The 23,973-nt window shown below is 42.2% G+C and overlaps 1 protein-coding gene across 2 annotated transcripts in view; it reads left to right on the top strand.

The window, feature by feature from the left end:
- The window catches only part of EXOC3L4 (exocyst complex component 3 like 4), a 95,879-nt gene extending 80,543 nt beyond the window's left edge, over positions 1–15,336 (top strand). For both annotated transcript variants that reach the window (XM_072116238.1, XM_072116239.1), the window contains exons 8-12: positions 4,059–4,173; positions 5,015–5,137; positions 9,590–9,742; positions 11,342–11,463; positions 12,849–15,336. In XM_072116238.1, coding sequence (XP_071972339.1) covers positions 4,059–4,173; positions 5,015–5,137; positions 9,590–9,742; positions 11,342–11,463; positions 12,849–13,017 — 682 coding nt within the window. In that variant the 3' untranslated portion in view covers positions 13,018–15,336. The remainder of the gene's footprint in view (positions 1–4,058; positions 4,174–5,014; positions 5,138–9,589; positions 9,743–11,341; positions 11,464–12,848) is intronic.
- Positions 15,337–23,973: the final 8,637 nt, after the last annotated feature.

Raw genomic sequence — 23,973 nt, forward strand, 5'->3', positions numbered from 1 at the left:
ATGACAAATTCTGGAGCTGGCAGCAACATGGGAGGCCACAGAGTGGCACAATGACAGAGTGTGGAGGTTGCAGCAACATGGTAAGCCACAGAGTGGCACAATAATAGAGTGTGGAGGTGGCATCAGCAGACTTGCAAGAGCCCACAGAGTGGCACAATGACAGAGTGTGGAGGTGGCAGCAACATTGTAAACCACAGGGTGGCACAATGATAGAGTGTGGAGGTGGAGTCAGCAGCAGCAGCAGGAGCCCACAGAGTGGCACAATGACAGATTGTGGAGGTGGTGGACAATTCCAGTCCCTGTTAAGGATGGTGGGAGACATTTGTAGCAACTGGCAGCAGATTTGTGACATCATGCAGGTGGCAGCATCAGAATAGTGGCTGAGGCAGGTAGTTAGAATACAGACTAATTTTTCACTGTTTGGGGGAGGCATCATGGCTGATCTAATCTGATGCATAAGCCATTGGTGTGTTGAAATCCTGGCCGATCCAAGCCTGATTCATCTTAACAAAGGTTAGTCTCTCCACATTATGGGTGGACAAGCAAGTTCTCCTTGGGGTAACGATGGACCCCGCTGCACTGAACACCTGCTCTGATGCCACACTACTGTCTGGGCAGGACAGCTTCTTTACTGCAAACTCCGCAAGTTGCAGCCATGCATCAAGTTTGGATGCCCAGTAGTACAGGGGATACTCTACCGGGGGTGGTAAAGTGGTGTCCAAGTAGGCCACCACCTGCTGGTGCAGGGTCTGCTCCATGTCCTGATGCTGCTGGTAGCGGCTACCCTCCTCACTAGGTGGGTGAAGGAAGTTGCTCATTAAGGACTTCAGACTTAAGCTGCTGCTGATGGACAATGGTGCACAAAAGCAGTGGCCAACTGTCTTTTCAGTATTTCTCTATAGTACGCCAGTTGTTCCTCCCTCTCGGCAGCTGGAAAAAAGTCACCCATTTTTGACTGGTAGAGAGGGTCCAAGAGGGTGGAGAGTCAAAACGTATGCCAATGCCGTATGTTGACTATTCGGCTGTCACTAGTTAGGCAAAGCAGCATGCTGTGGGCCCTCTGTGCAAGTGACTCTGAGGGACTCCCGGCCTCCATCTCCACTGTATACTCCATGGTGCTTCTGGGTCATCTGTTTCGTCTTCTACCTCCTCCGGATGCTCCTGCTCCTCCTCTCCTGTCACCTAAGTGGAAAAACCACTGATTTCATTAGACCCTGCTTGTGCTCCAATGTACTCCTCCTCCAGTTCAGCCCCCATCGGACTCATGTGGCCATGAGATGTAGTTGCCACTTCCCCAGAGCCCTGACCAGACAGATTTTGCAGCATGAGTTCCAGCACATGACACAGTGGAATGATGTTATTCATCTCGCAGTAGTCCTGGCGAGTGACATCAAAGTAACACATGGGACTACTCCGGTCCGCTGGCATCATCAAAAAATCATTAATGTCTTTTCTCTGTTCATACAGGCGGTCTAACATTTAGAGGTTGGTGTTGTTGGGTGGCTGGGTGGGAAGCACATTCACCCAGTGGGCCTTAAAGGACATGTACTGGCCTTGACCGTAGTTACAGCCCCACACGTCCGCCCTGCCTTGCACCTTGGATGAAACCGATAAGCACAAGGACTGGCCCACCTTCTGTTCTACATATTTTTGAAGGGCTGGCACTGCCTTTTTGGAAAAAAAATTTCAGCTTGGAACTCTCCACCTCGGTTCGGCACAAGCCATTAGTTCTCTGAAGGGTGCAGAGTCCACGACTTGCAGTACTAACAACTTGGACAGGAGCATGGTAAGCTTCTGCACCTTAGGATGGCTGGATGCATATAGTTGTCTCTTTGTCTCTAGGCCTCGTGCAATGACTGCTGCCGTCATGAGTGGTGAGGAGCAGCAGCATCTGGACCAGGAGATGATGTCAAAGACAAACATCTCCCTTTGGCCTAAGTGCTGGAGCCTTGACTGGCTGAAATGGCATGTGTGCCACTAGGCGCTACCGCTGTTGCAGCTGCAGGATGGACCTCCACATCTGTTCCACCATTGGATGGTGACGCTGCATGTGTTGACACAGGGCCGTGGTGCCAACATTAGCTCCCTGGCCATGCTTCACTTTCTGCTTGCAAATTCTACATATACACACACTCTGCTCCTCTGGTGTCTTAACAAAAACTGCCACATTGCAGAGGTGGTGATTTTACTGCCAACTACTAATGCCGCTGCCTCGCTGAGCCACTTCTTATTTGGACCTGCGAAGCAAGGTTTGTACTCCGCGTCCATTTGGCTCCCGTCCTGACACTGCTGCCACCCTGCTGACTCACAGAGTAGCGACTTGCTGCCTGCTTTGCTGCCTGACACACAAGCTGACACTCTTTTCTCCTGACGATGATTAATCACTGGCTTCAACCGGCTCCCAAGTGCGACAGGCTAAATCATCATCGATTTTTTGTTTCCCTGTCATTGCTTTTCTCCTCAATGGTTTCAGTATTCACAGCCCGACTACTTGCAGCTGTAACATAACCCCCCGTGCCACTCTCCACATCTCTACTTTCCCACCTACTGCACAAGGCAGGGGATATCTGTCCCACCTCTTCTCTGCCAAGCAGCTGCTGACTGTCCTCAAGGAGTTCTGCCCCGCTGTATAGTGGCGCTGAGCCCAGACCAGAGTGAAATGAACAGGACAGAGGCTGTTTGTGGACGGGTGAGCGGCGCTGACTTGCTCCTGGGCCATGCCAAGTAAGGGTTGTATCTAACGAACCCACGGACTCTTGGCTGGGGTTGTGAGATGTCATCTGTGAGGAAGTGGATAACCTAGTCAACCAATCGCAAACCGTTGGGTTGTTTATCGACACACTGCCGCTAGATGGCAACAGCAGTTCTGGCCTCACAAAGTCACCCTGCCGTGATGTCCCCTTACTGTGCTGCGACCTCTGCTTGCTCCACCTGCCACCTCTCTATCTGACATACTGGTTAATCAACTATGTTGATTTGACACGGATCTACTTTATGCACCAAAAAAACTTTAGGGTATTTTTGAAATTTAGGGTATGCAAAAGCACAAGAACTGACGCCCTGGAATAGGAGCAGAAATCACTACAGAAAATATGTGGATTTTACACAGAATTCTTCCTATTCACTTCAGCAACAAAATAGAACTGCTATTTGGGGTATACAGATCGCCCAAAAACGGACACCTTGGGATTGAAGCATAAATCACTACAGAAAGTATGTGGATTTTACACAGATTTCTTCCTATTCACTTCAGAAACAAGAATGAACTGCCATTTGGGGTATACAGATCCCCCAAAACGGACACCCTGGGATTGGAGCAGAAATCGCTACACCACAGTACAGTACAAACAGCTAGATGCTGGAGACAGAGCATGCAGTGCCGTGATTGGAAATGGCTGCCTGTTTTTAAAGGGCTGTGTGACATCACATAAGCCTGCCGGTCGCTTATTGGCTAATAGGTCTGCACATGTGATCGAGGGTGTTCCTTTCTTCTTTGACGATTTAAAGCTTTCCTGAAATTCTAACCGAATTCCGATTTGTTACAATCGATTCGCCCCCATCTCTAATTGTAGCTGTTTGTAGTATTAGTCAATATGTCTGCATAGTCATACACATGTTGCTGATAGATTTGCTTATCCGGCTTCCTCTGCCTCTCCTTTATGATTTACCATCACAATGCCTATTTTCCTGTCTTCCTAAATGCTGTCAATGGGATTAAAAGAAACAAAAAGTCCTTGTGACTGTATATGTTGAAGTAATTGTTATATATTAAATCATTTCCTTTCCGTGGCAGGTGGTTCCATTTTCCCATGCTGCACGTTCTGCTTTTTTGCTAAATTCATTCTTCTGAAGGGAAATGTGGTTCATTTCTGCAGCAATATATGGAATGGTTTCCATCACTGTAAACAAATGAAGATATTCCATAGGGGATAGTAGTAAAGATGATTTGCAACCTTGTTGGAGATGACGTGTTGTCCATACGTGTTGTGTCTCATATTGATTTATTTGGAATTTTTAGTGTTTTAACCTAATTTCCTTCTGAAATACTTTCCTTCTAGACACAACACAACACAGTCTGATGCAGAGCAGTACAGATGCGCAGAAAACAAACTGGAGGAGGCGATTAAAAATCTAAAAGATCTTCTCCTTCATCTACTTACAAATGATACAAAGGTGAGGACAGAAACTCATGAAGCTTTTCAAAAGCTTCAATAATATGTGCATATAAAGGGGTATTTTGGCAATTACTAGTTATTCATTATACACAGGATATGGGTTTGACTTTCTGTGTGTGACCCCCAGCTTGTTCCTGTGCTACCTGGACCACCACATTGCCACCTCTCCGCAGCAAAAACAAGATCCCTGTACAGGGGTTAAAGGGGGAAAAAATCCAGCAAGTCCAGGGATAATGACCTTAGTGTGTGGCCCAAAGTCAAACCAGTGGGATAGCATAGTGGGTTCACCCATAAAGCACTCTATGGTGCTCACCGCAACTGCACAGTGATTTAACAAAGTCAGAGTGGTGCATACACCGTACCTAAAACACATGCACAATAAATCTATTTATGTACGACAGCGGCCTCAGGCATGGAGATTACCAAGATAAGTTTATGCGTTTGTTTTTTTTCTTTGCGGGCACAGAGGGAAAAATTAATGTGTGAAGTGGGAAACTACCAGGCCATAAGAACATGTCTGTGGTTTAGTGTCCAAAATGTCCGTGATAGGCTTCCTTTAATAAAGCTTGCCTGAGACCTATGTTGGTCCTTAAAGGCTCCACGAATGGGATTTTTAGCTGGTGACAGGTTCCAATAGCTTATGATATGCTGATTTTAAAAATGTCTTTGTCAGCATTCATTTCAGAATCATTTCGGTAGTTTATAATAGGCTTTTTTTACATTACCTGGTTTCCTGCAACAGCGTGTGGCGAATCCCAAGGGGGCAGTTAAATAAAATGCTAGTTCAAAACTGAACAACTCTAATATTTCTCTTTTCCATGTGTGTTTTTCATCTATAGCCACATTTTCAGAAGCTCATCACAAAAAAATGGCTTACAAAGAATACAGCGTTCAACACCATAATGAAATCAACAGGAATCCTGTGTCGATTTCTAAAATATTTGCTTCCACCACATGACAAGGTATTTTTGGTTTCCGTTTATGTGAACCATCAACCCCTTCACTACGGTTACAATTACAAAAATGTGTAAAAATAAAAGTTATGTAATGATAAAACAACATTAGGTGTTGGGTTTTGACTAGTGATGAGTGGACCCGAACCTGCAATGTTTGTATCTGTGCCGATGATCGCAGTCAGAAGTCCAGGTTCAGGTAGGGGTTCAGTCTAATCCCCTTAACACCCCTGCCCTGCCACAGATCCCATGATGTTTTCATTGGCACAAAAAAAAAACGCAAATGTTGAAATATACTTCTGAATGTCAAATAGTCTCAGATTCCATGTCTTCTGTGAGAGGGCCATGGTCGCACAGAAAATTAGGCAAGACTTTGTATCTGGCACAGTGGTACTGTATCTGCTACTGTTAGGAGAACACTGAAGCTGAAACTGTTATAGGGGTGGTGTTGCTGGCATGGCAAGACCAGTGAATCATGGACCGTTTACTGTACGGATTTCCCAGACTGACCACAGTGCTTAGGATAGGGCTCTGTACATTAATTTGATATATGATACAAGGAGTACCAGTGGAGTTCTTCATTAATGTTTACAGTTTGTAGCTGCTGTTCTGCAGGGAAGCAGGGACTCCATACATCATATATCACCATGAAAGGTGGCATCCCATTTTCGGCACTATGGTCGGCACAGCCAGGGAACAGTCCATGATTTATTGAAAAACTAGTTGACACTACTATATGGGCACTGGTTTTTGTTAAGGGAAACCCTTGAGCTTGCACCAAAGAAAAAGGTGATTTGTACTGTCATTGCGGCATCTGATGGTCTCTTATGGGGACACTGTAGATTGTCCATCTGGGCACCACTGATATTCATTTATGGGCATTAATAATGACATTTTATAGGATGCTATTTTATGTTAATCTGAATTTTTTAAGTCAACATCTGGCCAATCCACCATTATGTTTCCCAAATAGACGCTAATCTGGTATAATTGTGCCCCCTTCCCCTCTGTATGGTATGGATTTTGAATGAAGCTGAGAGCAGATTGATGGTTTTCTGCAGGTGTGCTACATTCATTTTCTCTTCCATATACAGTGTGCAAGGTTGTAGGGTATAGAGGATGCAGCTGTGGAGGGAGGCGTAAAAAACCCACACACTGTATTTGCCAACAAAAGCTATTTAGTATCTTAATGAATGTACATTTATCACACCCGCACGGTTCTTTTCAGATTGTGATTGCTTTTTTTCTACTTTTAGAAATGTATTTTACTGAATATTTTTTTTTATAATTTCCTCTTGAAAAGCTTGTCAGTGCAAGTTAGATGGAATATCCCTGGCTTATAATCAAACCAGTTCAGGTAGACCTAATACAGGGACAAGTAGGAGAGGCTGGGACCTCATAGCAGACTTCTGCATGGGGCCCCCCTTACCCTTAAAGGAAACCTACCACTTCTGATGGTAGGTATGAGATGTAAACACCGGGCACCAGCTCAGGGTGAGCTGGTGCCGGAGCTTACCTTAGCTAGTGTTTTAATATCGCGGTTTAAACACATTTTGATTCACAGCCCCGAGGTAGCTTCGGCGCTGCGCGCGGCCGCGCGCCCGTGACGCCTCCGGCACTTCGAATGGAGGCGCGCGCAGCGACGAAGCTACCTCGGGGCTGTAAATCAAAATGTGTTTAAACCGCGATATAGCGGTTTAAAACACTAGCTAAGGTAAGCTCTGGCACCAGCTCACCCTCTCATGCCTACCATCAGAAGTGGTAGGTTTCCTTTAAGCATGACATATGCCACTGTAACTAAATGCATTAAACAGAGTACCTGTGGAGCCCCAAACCTACACAATGGACATTGATATCTGCTTCCATCACATGCTCACCTATCTCATAGTGATTTCCTGTGCTAATATTAGTAATATTCTGTATACATTGCTGTATACACAAGTATACATTGCTGTCTATACACACATACACACATGTATACACTGCAGTATACACATACACACACTGCTATATGCACACATACAGATGTATACACTGCTATATAAACACACATGTATACACTGCTATATGCACACACACAGATATATACACTACTATACACTAGTATACAAAGCTGTATAAACACACACACGTATACACTGCTATACACACACGTAAACACTGCTATACACACACACATACACGTATACACTGATATACACACACAAATACTCACCTACTCTTCCCTGGATAGCTGACTATGGGGTCAGGTGTCCACATAGATAATAAAGCAGTAGCAGTAGGCTCATCGAGCAGGCAGAAAGCAGGACTCTATAGGAAGCTTTTTGGTCTTGCTGTGCTGCCATCCTCTTCCCCTCCCCCAGCATTTCTTCACTGAGCATTCTGCTCTGAGAATAGTTCAATAGAGGGCCCGGCCAGGCACCTGACATCCCACACCAAAGAATGGAGGATGTGCTGTGCAGTATCACATGTGCCCGCAGTCGCTTATACTGCGGGGCCTGGTAGCAGCTGCTATGGCTGTAGTTAGCCTCTGACCTAATACTTTTATTTCCTTTTAACAGTCAGGCAATCAGGCAGGTAACCCCACCTCCTTGCTCCATGCTAGGAGCCGCGTGAGATCTCCAGCTAGCCGGAGAATGACGTTGCACTTAGAAGGCAGGACTGGGATGCCAGTTGCATGGAGTAGACAGAGCAAACTGACTGCAGGAGGTGGGGTTACCTGACTGCATTGTACAAAAGAATAAACTTTCATTTTATTCATGCTGCAACCTAGAAATATGCCAACAAGACCTCCAGGGGATGCTACAGAAGGAGATACTATATGTGGGCTTGGGGGTTTAGTGTGATGACAGGTTTCCTTTAAGAAAGGAGAAATAAATGGTCATCCACAAAAGTTCTGACTATATAACCTGATTCTGGTGATAGTAATACAGCCGCATCATAGTATTTAAATTATAGCAACACAGCTTAGAACCAACCTTCCCCTGAGGTTCAGATGAACTCAATTTCGATTTCTATATTGGTCTTTCACACTGGATGATGTCTTGGTATAATTCTGGAGTAGATCTGGGTTGGATTAGCAAACTTTTTGGATCTTTTGAGGGTGCGCTAAATGACTTTTATTGTCTTAGAAAAACCATGAAAGAGCCCAGGACATGTAGACTTATTGTGTGGAACTAATTTTATTAGTTTTTTGCTTATTTTCTGCTTTATCCTGTTCCATCTGCTGCTGACTGAGCGGTAACATCACCAATTTCCTTTTCCCTGTGCTGAGTGCTCCATTTCCTTCCATAAAGTGTCAAATGCAAACCTTGTCCAACACATCAGAAAAAAGTATGTTGTAAGCATGTAATGGGTACTGGCTATAATGTGGGTCATAGCCGACACCTGCTAACTGTAAGAGGGACAGATGGGATGGTGTTTATGTTCAATAATAAGCAAGAGAGGCAGGAGAGTCAGGCTCACAGCTTAGTATACCTGGCAAGATTTATGATAAAAATATATGAAATTTGTGGAGACTGTGGGGGACATTTATCATATGCCGGTGCTTGTGCGATGTAGTGACACAGGGCAAATTTGAAAATTTTGTTGTGTCGTTAAGGCCAAAATGAATCCTGAAGGAGCAATAAGAAGGGTCCGAAAAAAATACCAGATACATAAGTATATCAGTTTCATCTTCCCCTTTTCTGAATGGCACCAAGAAAAGTTGTATGATCTATTTTATATGAAACATCACAGATTTTCCATTGGCAACAACCACAATAAAATCCCTATCCCATTGAAATCAAAGAGAAGCAGAAAACACAAGCAACATGCTCTATGTTGGGTGCTCTATAGGGTGGAAGGTGTCCCTCAGATATATAGATCATTTTGGTTAAAATCTTTACTGGAAAGCCCGGTCAAACAACACTGTGTGCACTGACCATTACTCAATGGTGAATTGCAGATACAATGGCCAATTTTGCTTTGTAACATCTATTTTTTTCTTGCTTGCTTGTTACAATTGTGATTCTTGCTCAGTGAGAGTGTTTACAAGGGGGGATACCTTATTGTTGGAAACTTTCCCCAAAGCCATATAAGCAGTTGTTACTATAGCTTTATACATTTTGTAATATTGAGGTTTTCTGAATTTGGGAAATTCCTTTCTGAAGCTTCCTCTAAATATATGGTGTTGATGTATTTGTGAATTTCATTCTTGGAACAGCTTTTTCTACATTTACTTTCATCATTCAGTGGCCAAAATGAGGCACTAGTTGGAAAGTGGAAGGTGAAATGGTTAGCGGGGATCTGTTTTTGATCAGAAAAATAGGTCACAGATTGCAGTGAAAAACAAAGTTCTTAGCGTTAAGTTTTTGTCTGCTGCCTATCATTCTTCATGTGTGATGTACACAAAATGTATTCACAAAACTCTTCTAATAAGATACAGTATGAAATAAATTCCCATGTTCCACTTTTCACTAGGACTTAGCACATGGAATTCACCATTACCTTGTGAAAGAATATATTACTCAGATTATGAAGCGGAAAATGCGTCTGAATAATTTAAGAAGAAAAAAAGCAGCGCAGAAAATGAGAGAGGAAGGAGATTTAATAAATAAGGCAGCAGATGACATGGTATGTATAAGGGGTTATACTAAGCTATTTGAAAGAGTTAAGGGTTAAAGAAAACCTGCCATGAGGATTCTATCATCAGAAGTAGATCTGATGGTAGATTCCTCCTGCCTGCCTCTGCCCTAATCTGTAATATAATAATCATGGAATATAAGCTAACTTGTTAAAAACTTTATTTTAGTAATATGTAAATTAATTGCAGAGGCTATTGGGGCTGGTCAGTACAGTAGCTTCTGCAGTTAATTTACATATTTCTAAAATAACATTTATAACTAGTTAGGTTAAGTTCCAGGATTATTATATTACTGATTAGGACAAAGGCAGGCAGGAGGATTCTACAATTAGATCTACTTCTGATAGCCTGAGTCATCATGGAAGGTTTCCTTTAAACTACAACACATTGCTAATTGAAGACTTGCAGAACCCTGCATAGAATTGTCTGGCAGCATAGCCGCCCACAGGATATTTCAGAAGACCCGAACCTCTTAATAAATGCAGCACATGCAGGGGGCGAGTTTAACATCATGCATTCACACATGATGTGCCAGTGTGTGATAAATCCCCTCCATACACTAAGGCAGTTGTATTCTGTGTGAGATGAAACAGTATCACCCAATGAGATAAACCTGGAATGGTCTAAGACTGTTTGTCTAATTTTACAGCACTTATTAGTTAGCTTAGTTTACATTGGAAAATGTACCAAATTTTGGTGCTTTGTGTCATACTAAACCCTATCCCTATTGAGTTTTAAATAATGTCTGAACCCATTAAAGGAAACCTACCACCAAGGATCTACAATAATAAGGTATATCCGTAGGTAGGTGCATCTAACGAATGTAAGGATAGTCCTTTTAAGGGCTAACCCCTTACTCCACTCTATGTCTTATAATCTTTAACATTTTCTAAAGAGGCTACTACTCCACGCCCCAGTAGCCTCTTTGATGCTCCTACCTATATATCTTCAGCGTGCGGCTAAGAGGACCTGCGCCTTTGCTGACAAGTGCGCGCAGCTCCTCGTTGCTGCACGATGAAGATATCTGGGTAGGAGGTTCAAAGAGGCTAATGGGGCGTGGAGTAGCTGTGCTGTGTAACTTTAGCTCGGCTACTCCACACCCCAATAGCCTCTTTAGAAAATGTGCATATTACCCACATAAAAAATTATAAAAGATAGTGTGGAGTAAAGGATTAGCCCTAAAAAGGGCTATCCTTACAAACGTTAGATGCACCTACAGCCAGATCTACCTTAATAGGTAGATCCTTGGTGGTAGCTTTCCTGTAATAAAGTTGTATACTGCATATAGGACCCTTTTTGGCACTAACTATTCCAGAATTGGCACAGTTGACATCAATGTTTTTTATTATTGGTATAGCAAAGGTCAACATTTTGTTTAAATGAATATACCTAAGCCATTATACTATTCCTGAATTTTGTATGCAAAACTAAAAGATTATCTTCATCAACTAGAACAGAGAACCCCACTTATTTCAATAGACAGTTAGTTAAGATGGTTCCATACAGACTCTCAGTATTCAGTTAATCATAGGCAAGTAAAAAAATTATTATTGTGTTGAAAATTATATATTGTGATATTTTTGTTTAAGGGATCTGAACTGAAAATTTTGCATCATGCAATTCATATAATTTCTGAAATCATTGGTGCCAAGAAGAAATATGACATTGAACCTAAGCTGGATGAATTGTTTAACCTGTATCCAGATATCAGGTACGGTGAATGTGAAAAATGCAATTACTACTACAAGCCATGTTCTCTTATACCTTTATTTATGATCAAATTTTGTCATCTTTCTAAGCTTTTGTATTGACATGTTGCCTTTTAAAGATATTGCTTATATATTTTATATAGTTTCTGGTTTTCTTAAATGAGCCTAGACTTTTTGGCAGGACAAACCATCATAATGAAAACAGTTATAATTTTTCTTGTTACATTCATGTGGTACCGCAGTGGGGTTTCCATCAATGCCATTGATGGTCACATAGCAATCATTATGCAACACTCATAATGGAATTATTACAGTATTATCTTCTTTAGTTTAAAGGGTGTAATACCGCCACTATGCACACTGCAAGCACATTTAGTGTTTTCCATGTGGTACTGCAGCGGGTTTATATAATTGCAGTTTCTGATGTTGTATGACAAATACATTGTGATACTCATAATCTGACTGTTACAATGGTTAGTGACATAAAAAATTGACAGGTGTTTACAGGAAAGAAGAACCAGCTTTGGATGGTAGAGTGCTTTTTTTTATATATCATTGATATTTATTAAAGATATTAACACTAATCATGAGGGACCCCCCAAACCCACCAAGACTTAACATCTACCCAACATTGTAGTGCAGATAACCTTGTTGAGAGTCATGAAATAGAATATTCCGAAGGGTTGTGATCAGAGATGAGTGAGCATACTCGTCCGAGCTTGATGCTTGTTCGAGTATTAGCGTACTCGAAACGGCTCGTTGCTCGGACGAGTATTTTGCCTGCTCGTGAACGAGCTTTCACTTAAGGAAACAGTGAAGAACAGTGAAGAACACAGTGAACACATGATCATTTAAGGATCATTAAGGATCATTTAAGTGAAGAACACAGTGAAGAACACATTGCAGATGTTTCCATACAGCTGCTAACTTATCAGAAGACATTAGTGCAGAAAGGTGTTCTTCACAATAGTATGTGAAGAACACATTGCAGATGTTTAACACAGGTCATTCTCCTTTTTGAAGTTCTACGAATATTCCATTGAATAAAAAAACTAAGAAACAGGACTGACTTCCTTATTTCTCAATAAAATGACACATTTTATTGGTCCCCTTGGTCCACTTGAAAAATGCTCGAGTCTCCCATTGACTTCAATGGGGTTCGTTATTCGAAACGAGCACTCGAGCATCGGGAAAAGTTCGACTCGAGTAACGAGCACTCGAGCATTTTAGTGCTCATCTCTAGTTGTGATCATATATGCCAGTTGATTATATTATATAATATGATTAGTAAGTTGAATGGTTTTAAAACACAGTATGCACTGATCCTGCACATAACTACCGTAATAAATAATAATTATGTTTTTATTCCTGCATTTTTTTTTTTCAGTGAGGATCACATTTTGTGCATCTTACATCTTCATGGCATTGGAAATAATAAGAAACTTCTTGAGCATTTTCAGAAATTGCAAGAAGACTCCTCAATATCAGACAGTTCGATACCAAGATTATTTTCAGAAATTCCATATTCAGCACAAGTGGCTTGTTTTAGTTTCTGAGATGGAGCCACATTTCAAAAGCTGCCTAATGGTTACTCTTCAATTTTTGTCTGCGAATATCGACCAAGTACCAGAACTTAGACTAAACTTTAATTAGTAGCAGCAATATGGTGCCTGAAATACCTGAAATATAATATAAATATATATAGGCTGCATATTTTACATGATTTCTTAATTCTTAGTATAATTGTCTTTTTCAGCCAAGTTGTTAAAAATTATATTCATTTCCTCCGCAATACAATGTCCAGTACTGGACAGGAGTGCCTTTTGGCCTTCCAGTAAAATCGTTTCGTGGGGCCACCACTGTGCAGCTACATGAAAATTGCAACATTTCTAGCCCCTGCCTTGGACTGTTATGATCCTAGGAGCCTTGTCAGTAACACACTTACTGTCCTTTGCCCTTTTAGCTCCTTGAGCCAGGAATACATTCCCATAAAGTACCAGGCATCAGGCAGTAGAAAAATGCAGCAATATGATTGGGATTCGGAGTGTTATTGAGAGGCTCAGGGAGGAAGAATACTGTCTTTCAATGCATCTACAGTATCTAAAATATACTGGGGAGTTTGGTAGATAATCTACCCATATTATGATAGGGTGGTTGAGATGCTGCATGCTGCATATCAGTACGACATAATGTCAGGATCCTGCAGAACTCATATAGGGTCTGTGGTCCACCAAGCTCAAGAGTCCTCCGGATTCACCTGTGGGACAATCCGAGCCTGGAAATGTCCCTCTTTAGTAGACCCTGAATTTCCGGTATCATAAGGCCACAAATCATTATAAATAATTTCAGTATTTTATATAAGTTTGATTCACATAACCTGGCTCCCTGTCTTTTCATGTATTCTTCCTCTCCTCCACACCGTTCCCCTACCCAAACATGGCAGGAAGTGGTGAGGCGTGAGGGAGCTGCATGAGTGTGGAGGAGAGAAGACTGACACAGAAACATACAGGCTACAGTGCCCCTTTTCCCCAGGACTCATCATACAAGGCTGGCAGGTAGACAGGTAAGTAAACTTACATAATGGGGCACATTTGGTAAGGGTCCGAATCGCGTTTTTCCGCCGGGTTTTCCGAATTTTACCGTTTTGCTCCGAATTGCCACGGGTTTTTGCCACACGCGATCGGATTGTGTCGCATCGGCGCCGGCTTGAATGGGGAAAAATGGGGGCGTGGCCGTTGGAAAACCCAAAGGATTCGGAAAAATCGTGCTATTTTTTTTAAAAAAAGTGTTGCTTGACACACACTTACATGCACCAGGAATAGGATGCTCAGTGGACCTCGGCGCAGCAGCGACACCTGGTGGACATCGGGCGCACGACCTTAGTGATTCGCCGGAAGACCCGAATCCTCGCCAGAGAACGCGCCGCTGGGTGTCGCGACAGGACCGGGTAAGTAAATGAGCCCCAATGTACTTAAATTATTCAGAATGATGACAAAGGAATTTAGAATTAAAATCAGCATAGCATAGGCTATTGGAACCTGTCATTCCTGGGGACAGGTTCACTTTAATGAGTTGTAGTTAAACCATGCTGTTTGAGTATCCAGTAATGAGAGCAATATTGCAGTCACCCAGTGTCTTCCCAACACTTTTTACACACTCTCCTGGTGCCAATACAAGGTTTTATAATGCACCCACCTTAGTTGCACACATCCGCAGCAGGTTTTATTTGTTTATAGAGTGCACCTGTTACACAATAAATGACTGTTCTTGTGTGGCAGTGTTCCCTGAGTTATCTCATGAATCCAGATGTAAAATGTAAAAAGGTCCAGTAGTAGAAATTAACTTAGAATGAGTTGCGAGTTTTGGAAACTTTCTGCGACTTTTGTTTTAAAAAGTTGCAAAATAACTAAAGACCAAATACCACATGTATTAATAAGGAAAACCCACTAATATACATGTGACCAGCAGAAAAGCCAAGAAAAGTGTCAAAAAACAGACGGACAAAGCCAGACTTATGATACATGTGCCACTGCACAGTTGCCATATACTGTTATTTGCCTAAAACTAATGACCTACATAGGTAATCAGTATATAAAAGGTGGAACCCCCATTAACAACTTGGTAAGATTAATTTTTTTATTTGCCACAATGCAAACACTGTGATGCACAAATTCTATGGACAACTTATGTCTAATGAGAATATAACTGTGAAAAGGGTTTAGAGCTGCTATATCGCAAAGTTACTTCACTGCCAAAGCTGAACTTCACTGCCAAAATGTTTGTAATTCTCTATTATAATAAAATATGTAATGTATATATTTATAACATTCCATTCAAAAGCTATATATGAGAAATAATAAACATCTGTGAAATGACTTGATGGAAATATAAATATTCTAACCCTAAAATACATCAAGCTCAGTATCTAAGGTTATGTCATTAGCTCGTTTTATTTTCTTAAAAATATTAAAGGGATTGGCTGGGCAATATCCATTAAGGCCATTCACAGGATTAGTTATTAATAGGTGATAATCTCACTGGAGACTCCACTGTTATTGAATTGAAAGAGGCACTAACACAGTGATGATGATTGGGCATTCTACCACTAGTTTACCAGGAACTTGGGAGATATCAAGAACAAATAATATATCCAGCAGAGAGTATGAGCCACTTGGACATCCTGAAAGATGCACAGAGAAAGAATGTGAATTCCCTACAGTGCTTCTCTGCTACCCCACTGTTTTTTTCATGAGTTGCATGAATTATTGGTCCCAAAACTGGCAAACAAACAGCAGTGAACAAAGTGGAGGTTTTTTATCACTTTACCACTTGGTCAACAGGGTTTCCGAGGAAATAAGAAGAACATTTGACTCAGTCCAGAGATATCAGTCATGCTCAACTAGTTATACCAGTCTGGTAAAATTGGTTGAAGCATAGTCTTGGGCAAGGGTCTTTCTAGCCACTTTACTGCCATTGGTGAGACTTTGTATTGGAAGAAGGGACATTTCCGATATATCAAACAGTCCGATTGTGGAGCAGCACAGCGAGTATAACGGATCAAGTCCAATGGTGGGTGCAAGCTTTCAACAAACCCGATCCATCGGTTTGTAAGGTCAGATATCCAAAAAAATGCAATGGGACAGCACTCCAGTAAGTACAAAGGTGATCTTTATTCACCCATAGCAAAATAAGGTGCAATGTTTCAGCTCATCCATAGAGCCATTACCATTATCATGTAATTCTTAATCATTACATGGATTGGATGCAGTGTCTTCCACTCGTGTCTTAAATGTTCCTGTATTCACTGTTTTTAATGTTTTAATTCTATTCTTCACATTGCAGGTGTGCGCGCATGTCACATCTGCAAAGTGAAGAATAGAATTAAAACATTAAAAACAGTGAATACAGGAGCATTTAAGTGCAGAACACATTGAAAGAACAATATTCTTCACATTCCAGATGTTCCGAACATCTCTGAACCTAGCGGGAGACACGCGCACACACCGGCAAAGTGAAGAATAGTGTTATTTCAATGTGTTCTAACAAGCAAAATATCAGGAAACATCTGTAATATTTTATTAAACACTGTTCTTTTACTGTTCTGTTTTAGCAAAAAAATGCTCGGGTCTCCCATTGACTTCAATGGGACTCGTTATTCGGTACGAGCACTCGAGCATCTGGAAAAGTTTGTCTCGAATAACGAGCACCGGAGCATTTTAGTGCTCGCTCATCTCTAGTGCTATTGCTTTGTTTGCTATTCTATGTATCCAACTTCAGCTATGTGTTTGATCCACCATTCTATTGCTATACGATTCTGTATGTTTGTCACCATCTTGGTTTTGACCTGGTTCTGTCCGACTCCGCTTTATGTAACTGTTGTTTGTTCTTTAGTATCGTGTATCTCCTGATGTGACCCGGTCTATCTTTGATTTCCTGATACTTGTCCGCTCCACCATTCACTGATTGCCATATGAAGTAAGTTTTTTCAATGTCTCCTTTCAGGATCACTGAGGGTCCATGAGTAAGGTTCCTGAAATCAGGGCGTTTGTATTTGCTGTAGGCGGGGCCTTAGCTGTCAGGGACGTTGCAGGGTTAGTTTGCTACCACACACCAGGTCTTACAACTAGCGGCAAGTTTGGTTGTGGTTGTGCTGTTGCTGGACTGATTCTTGTCAGTAATCTTAAACCCGTTATGACATTTTTACATATCAAAGTGACTCCACAGCAGTGGATAATGAATAATGACGCTCATAGTGCACCTGGTGTTGTTGTAAAAGCAAAATTATAAAGAAGATATTTATATGTAAATGTTTGGTACTGTACCTTGTACACTATCTCTGCCAGAAATCACACCCTTAAAGTGTTTCCTTTTCCTCACACTCATACTATGACCCCCTGTGCCCCCACTGTGGTTTATAACGGTGAAAAGTGTAAAACTGTGCCTAATTGAAAGTATAGACCTGCCCCCGATGCTTCATTAGGCTCATGACAGGTACAATCCAGATCCTGGGCAGGCATTCAGTAGCATAGGTGATTTTGTGGATATTACTTTAACATAAACTACAATGAGGACTATGCATTTTTTTTATAGAGAAGTATAGAAGTGGCTATGACGTATGTCTGAGTATTATTTAGCTCTTCAAACAAAGAGAGGGAAGTCCCACAATACTTAAGTGAAAGTAGAACTGTATTTTCCGACTTTCAATATTTTTCACAGATATGAGATATGATTATAATTATTAAAAAGGGGAAATGTAAAACTTCTAGTGAATTCATCCTTCTGGTATATAATGGAACTATCCACCATATTCTCTTGAACAATTGATACAGATTACAGCCCCCACTTCATACATCCAGTGTACACCACAATTCACAATTGTGCCCTGGAGCAGAGGAGCATTGAACTTTGGAAATATGTGGACATTAAAATTTTTTCCCTATGCAAAATCAGTACTTCTTACTTTACTTTACATCAAGGGTTAACTTGCATTAATCTATAGTGTTTTGTTATATACATTCTGTTTATTATTACCGTGTCTGTACAGACAATACAAAGACAATCTTTGAGACAATCTCAAAGAAGCCGGTCATTTTACACAGATTGTTTTGCAGAAGAAAAACAGACTTTCTTACCAGACAAGCAGGCACTCTGACCTTTAGAATGACAGGTGCTGTCTGGAAACTTGTTTAAACTTTCAAATCCTGCTACCATAGAATATTATGGGGACTCAATGCAAGTCTATGGGAAAACACCTTATCATTGTTTTTGTGCTAAAATGCAACCACTCTTCCCCTGGTAGAAAGTTTATAAGTAGAACGATCCAAGTTCTTAGTGTCTTGCAGTTAGGAAACAGAGAAGGCTGCTAGTCTGCCTGAGCAACCAGTAGAAGAAGCTGAGACAGGGATACTCCATGCCATAGACCCTGGGCTCCTAAACTGTGACCAGAGGAGAGCATAGCTTCTGCAGGGGAAGAGAGGTGTTTACTTTTTGTTTTTACTAAGCAGCAACAAGGAAAGGAGGAGGTGAGGGGCACAGGATAAGAGGTAACTGCTGGGGGAGCCATTATATGAGTTGGAGCTGCTGGGGACTTATTATGGGGGAGAGCTTTTGGGCAGCCACCATATAAGGGGGAGCTGCTTGGGGAGTATTTTGTGAGTGGGAGCTGTTAGTGAAGGAAATTATAAGAGGAAGAGCTTCTGGTTGGGAAGTATTAGGAGGGGGAGTTGCTGGGGATGGTCATTATATGAGGGGAAGGTGCTGGGGGTATTATATGAGGGGGGCTGTTGGGAATGGACATTATATGAGGGGAAGCTAGTAGCAGCTACAATATAAGAGGGAACTGCTGGGCATAATATGAAGGGGCCACAACACGACAGGTAGCTGGGAAGCAAAAAAAGACAACGCTGTGCACTATTCTCCATATTTGTCCCTTTTCCAACGCTGTGAAAGTTGGGAGGTATGCATCTATTTTGGTTCATTTGGAACTGACATTTTCTTCCTATTTGGCAACTTTTTATACTGTACTGTGATGCATATTGTTACTCCAAATTAAGTTTTTTATGTGTTCATCACAGATGAGGTTGGTTGTGGCCCATGCACACAGTCAAAACATGGTGTTGTACAATATCAGAGTTGCGCTAGGCTGAAAAATAGTGGTCATACAAGTGTTTGAGCCGTTCTAGAACCTATGCTGTATGTATGGAGGTAAAATATAATATTGCATTTAGAGAATGTGTAAATATTTAAAATATATAAACGAATCAAGCATTTTTCTTCTCAAGAAGAGCAGTTCTGGATTATTCATCCATCTTTATTTAATTGGATTTTTGCCCACAACCAAAGGGGGAAAAGGATCCTTGACCTCTTACAGAAAGTCTGATTGGAATTAAGCCACAGGTGATTTTTAAGGAAGGCAAGTCTGTTTTTTACAATTATCGGACTGAATGTATAGAATATATATCTATGTTTACAGCACTATGGCCATAAATTAGTGTCTTTGTATTGTGTTTTCCAGACTTTGTTGTGCATGTTTCCTAAAAAAGTTTGGAGAGATGTACTCCACTATATACACCCAAGATCAAGTAAGGAAGATGCAAACACATTGGGGGTCATTTATTAAGGGCCCGATTCGCGTTTTCCCGACGTGTTACCCGAATATTTCCGATTTGCGCCGATTTTCCCTGTATTGCCCCGGGATTTTGGCGCACGCGATCGGATTTTGGCGCATCGGCGCAGGCATGCACGCGACGGAAATCAGGGGGCGTGGCCGAACAAAAACCCGACGGATTCGGAAAAAACGCCGCATTTAAAGAACCGGAAGTGTCGCAGAGCTTGCACTTACCTTCATCCAGGAAAGGCCGGTGTATTTGAGTGCGTTCCGATGCTCTTCAGCGCAGCAGCGCCACCTGGTAGACGTCGGAGGAACTACCTTGATGAATCCCGGCCGGACCTGAATCCACCGCAGAGAACGCGCCGCTGGATCGCGAACGGACCGGGTAAGTAAATCTGCCCCATTTAGTTCCCTCTTATATTGTAGCTGCTACTAGCTTCTCCTCATATTTACTTACCCAGGTCCGTTCGCGATCCGGCGGCGCATTCTCTGCGGTAGATTCGGGACTTCCAGCAATTTACTAAGGCAGTTCCTCCGCCGTCCACCAGGTGTCGCTGCTGCGCTGAATGCACTGGAGTTCACCAAGCCGGGCCGAGTGAAGGTAAGCGCGAGTCCCGCAACACTTTTTTTTTTTTAAATGCGGCGGTTTTTCAAATGCGTCGGGTTTTTGTTCGGCCACGCCCCCCGATTTCCGTTGCGTGCATGCCGGTGCTGATGCGCCACAATGCTATCGCGTGCGCCAAAATCCCGGGGCAATTCAGGAAAAAACGGCGCAAATCAGAAATATTCGGGTAACACGCCGGGAAAACGCGAATCGGGCCCTTAGTAAATGACCCCCATTATCTATGCATCCAGTGATACCATCAAAAGAGCAGCTCACTCTACATCAATTTTTAAAGCCTAGCCTAGACATAACATGCGATAAAAGCTGAACTGGTGTATCTATTCCAAAAGAAAAAGACATTCAACTTCAGAAAAATGCTGTGTCAATATCATTGCAAATTTTTAAAAGTACAGTTTAGGACACTGTTTAGGTAGGTGAGAGCCGTAGATATGGGCAGGAAGGAATTAATTCTCTTTATGGAGATTGTCTGTGCAGCCCCCTGGAATCTACTTATTATTTATTGTGAATAGTAGAAAAAAGTTTTAATGCAGCTCACCCACTCGTCACACTTCTTAAGGAGGGAGTCCACACCGAAGAGATTCATTCAACACGTATAGTTTGCCACGTGTGATGGAGTGCGATCGCGTCCCACCGCTTGGACTACGGGTAAGGTTCACAAACTTGGGAAGAAGGAGCAGACGCGGCACATCCTCTAAAACGTTGATCTTTATTGGAACATGTTAAAAAGTTACGGCAGGTAGAGGTATTGCCAATACCTCTACCTGCCGTAACTTTTTAACATGTTCCAATAAAGATCAACGTTTTAGAGGATGTGCCGCGTCTGCTCCTTCTTCCCAAGTTTATTATTTATTGTATAAAGGCTCATTACAGCAGTAATGTTAAGGAATGGAGAATTTGCCTATGATATCATGAGATGCCTAAAAGAAGAAGTCTGAAATGTTGAAATTTCCATGTCTGGAAAGCTGGCTCAGCAGCGCTAGCACCCTCCTCCCAGCCTTCATATGCAGTCAGCTGACTTTTTAGAACTGAAGAGGTTGCTGCATATACATATTAGATCAGCTGTGGGCTGCCTCAGGGAGTGTGACATCTGACAACACCCACGAGCATAATTTGTTTTTCTTGTTCTAGGTCTGGCATTTGTCAGCATGCAGTCACGACTTTCTCTATGCAGAAGATGTGGGCAAGAGGGCAAACACTAAAAGACTAATAACATGGCTAAACAGGCTTAGTAATATTTAGCCTGCCATATAATGGAAAGCAAAAGGGTCACTAAGGCTCCTGGGTTTAAATGCAAAATGTTGATGTTTTCAGCTTAAATGCTCCCTCCATTATGCCCTTGATTTACAGAGCCCCTTCTCCTTATGTCCTCTTTTATAATGCCCCTTTTCCTTATGCCCCCTTTTATAATTCCCCCTTTCCTTATGCCCCCTTTTATAATGCCCCCTCTCCATATTCCCACATTTATTTTGCCCCCATTTATAGTGCACCCTCTCCTTATGCCCCAATTTATAGTGCCACCTCCACCTATGCCTACTTTTATTATACACCATTTATAGTGCCCCCTCTCCTTATGGCCCCAGTTATAGTGCCACCTCTCCGTATGCTGACTCCATTATGCCCCTTAGTACAATGCCTCCTCTCCTTATGCCCACATTTATTTGGCGTCACTTTAAAATGCAACCTCTCCTCAAGTCTGCATTTATTATGCTACCATTTATTGTGCCCCCTCTACTTATGCCCTCATTTATAGTTCCCCTTCTCCTTTTGCATCCTTTTATTATGCCCCCATTTATAGTGCCTTCACTCCTTATGTCCCCATTTATAGTGCCCCCTCTCCTTATGCCCCATTTAAAGTTCCCTCTCCTTATGCCTCCTTTTATTCTGCCCCCATTTATAGTGCCTCCACTCCTTATGCCACCACTGATAGTGCCCCCTCTCTCTATGTCCCCTATTCCATCATCCTCTTCCTAGAGCAATGCAATACTCACCTTTCCTTTTCCGTGTCTTCTGTCCTGGAGTAAGGTGCCCAGCTCTTATGACACAGTGACTCAATTGTGTTGGTTGCTGTGCTGTGCATAGTGTCAGTACAGGGGGTGTATTACTTTCTGCTCAGATACGGCACAAGCACAATCAGCTGTAGCAGCGCACAAGCCAGAAGCACGGAAACATGGAGCATGCATGTGGCTTGTGTGCTTTGTCACCCCTGCATGTAAGTATTTCTGACCAGTCAATGTGACAGTCCGACACGCTTGCAGTTGCAGAAGATGCTAGATGGCAGCCGGGGACTCGGGCCGGTCAAAAATCCATAATGTGGCAAATGTGGTCCATGGGCTGTATAATACCCCTGCACGTTAGCTTGACTGTACCTGCAATGCAATGTATAGTAAATACTAGAAAGTTCCTTCCCCGCCTCATGTGCTGTGTAGAAATATAATAATAAGGAAACATATAAAAGACTCTCTAAATCATGTATTTATTAATTATTGGCATATTTATTTATTTTGTTTGGTTGCTGCGCCATGCCTGCAATATTTCCGATCTGTTTTGGCGCCATAATTTTGCTTCTTTTCCAACACTCTGGCCTTTTTTTGTCGCATTTTTGGTGCAGCTTTTGAATCCCAACACTTTTTTTTGCAACTTTTGGCACATAATTAGACCAACAAAGTTCTATTTTACCTTCATGAATGTTTAGTCATTTAACGCAATTCTTGGTTATGCACCAATTTATTAATCCCTTGGGACACAATCTGTAATGCAGATTTACATTTAGGATTAGAGATGAGCGAACATACTCGTCCGAGCTTGATGCTCGATCGAGCATTAGCGTACTCGTAACTGCTCGTTGCTCGGACGAGTATTTCGCCCGCTCGAGAAAATGGCAGCTCCCGCCGTTTGGCTTTTTGGCGGCCAGAAACAGAGCCAATCACAAGCCAGGAGACTCTGCACTCCACCCAGCATGACGTGGTACCCTTACACGTCGATAGCAGTGGTTGGCTGGCCAGATCAGGTGACCCTGGGATAGACTAGCCGCTGCCCGCGCTACTCGGATCATTCTCTGTCTGGATGCCGCTAGGGAGAGAGCTGCTGCTGGTCAGGGAAAGCGTTAGGGTGTTCTATTAGCTTACTGTTAGGCAGGAGTGATTCTACAACAACCCAACAGCCCTTCTTAGGGCTACAATAACGTTATACTTTTTTTTTTTGTTTGCTTGTGGCTGGGCTTGCTGGCACTAGTAGTGCAGCTAGTACCATATTGTGAGGAATTAGCAGGGGGACTTGCTACCGTTGTGTTTAGCTCTTAGTGACACACATATCCATCTCAAACACCAAAGTGGGAAAATTTATTAGGGGTTTGATTTCAATTAGGCACAGTCTGCCAGTTTCTTTTTATTTTACGTTTATTTTTTTAATAACTCAGTGTCATCTCATCTTGCATAGTAGTGTGCTTTAATACTTGGCTAGAAAATAGCCATAGGAGAATCCAAACGGCTTACTTACGCCTACAGTAGCGTTATATATATTTGATTTCTGGTTGATCTGCTGGTGGCTGTACTTGCTGCAGTGCATCTACTAGCAAATTGTGAGCAATTTGGAGTGAGACTTGCGACCACTGTGTTTTGCGCTTAGTGACGCACATATCCATCGCAAAGACCGAAGTGGGAAAATTTATTAGGGCCCGGGGTTGGATTTCAATTAGGCACAGTCTGCCATTTCCTTTTTTATTTTACGTTTATTTTTTTCATAACTCAGCGTCATCTCATCTGGCATATTAGTGTGCTT

Source organism: Engystomops pustulosus, chromosome 7 (genome assembly GCF_040894005.1).
Source record: "Engystomops pustulosus chromosome 7, aEngPut4.maternal, whole genome shotgun sequence".
NCBI classification, from domain to species: domain Eukaryota; kingdom Metazoa; phylum Chordata; class Amphibia; order Anura; family Leptodactylidae; genus Engystomops; species Engystomops pustulosus.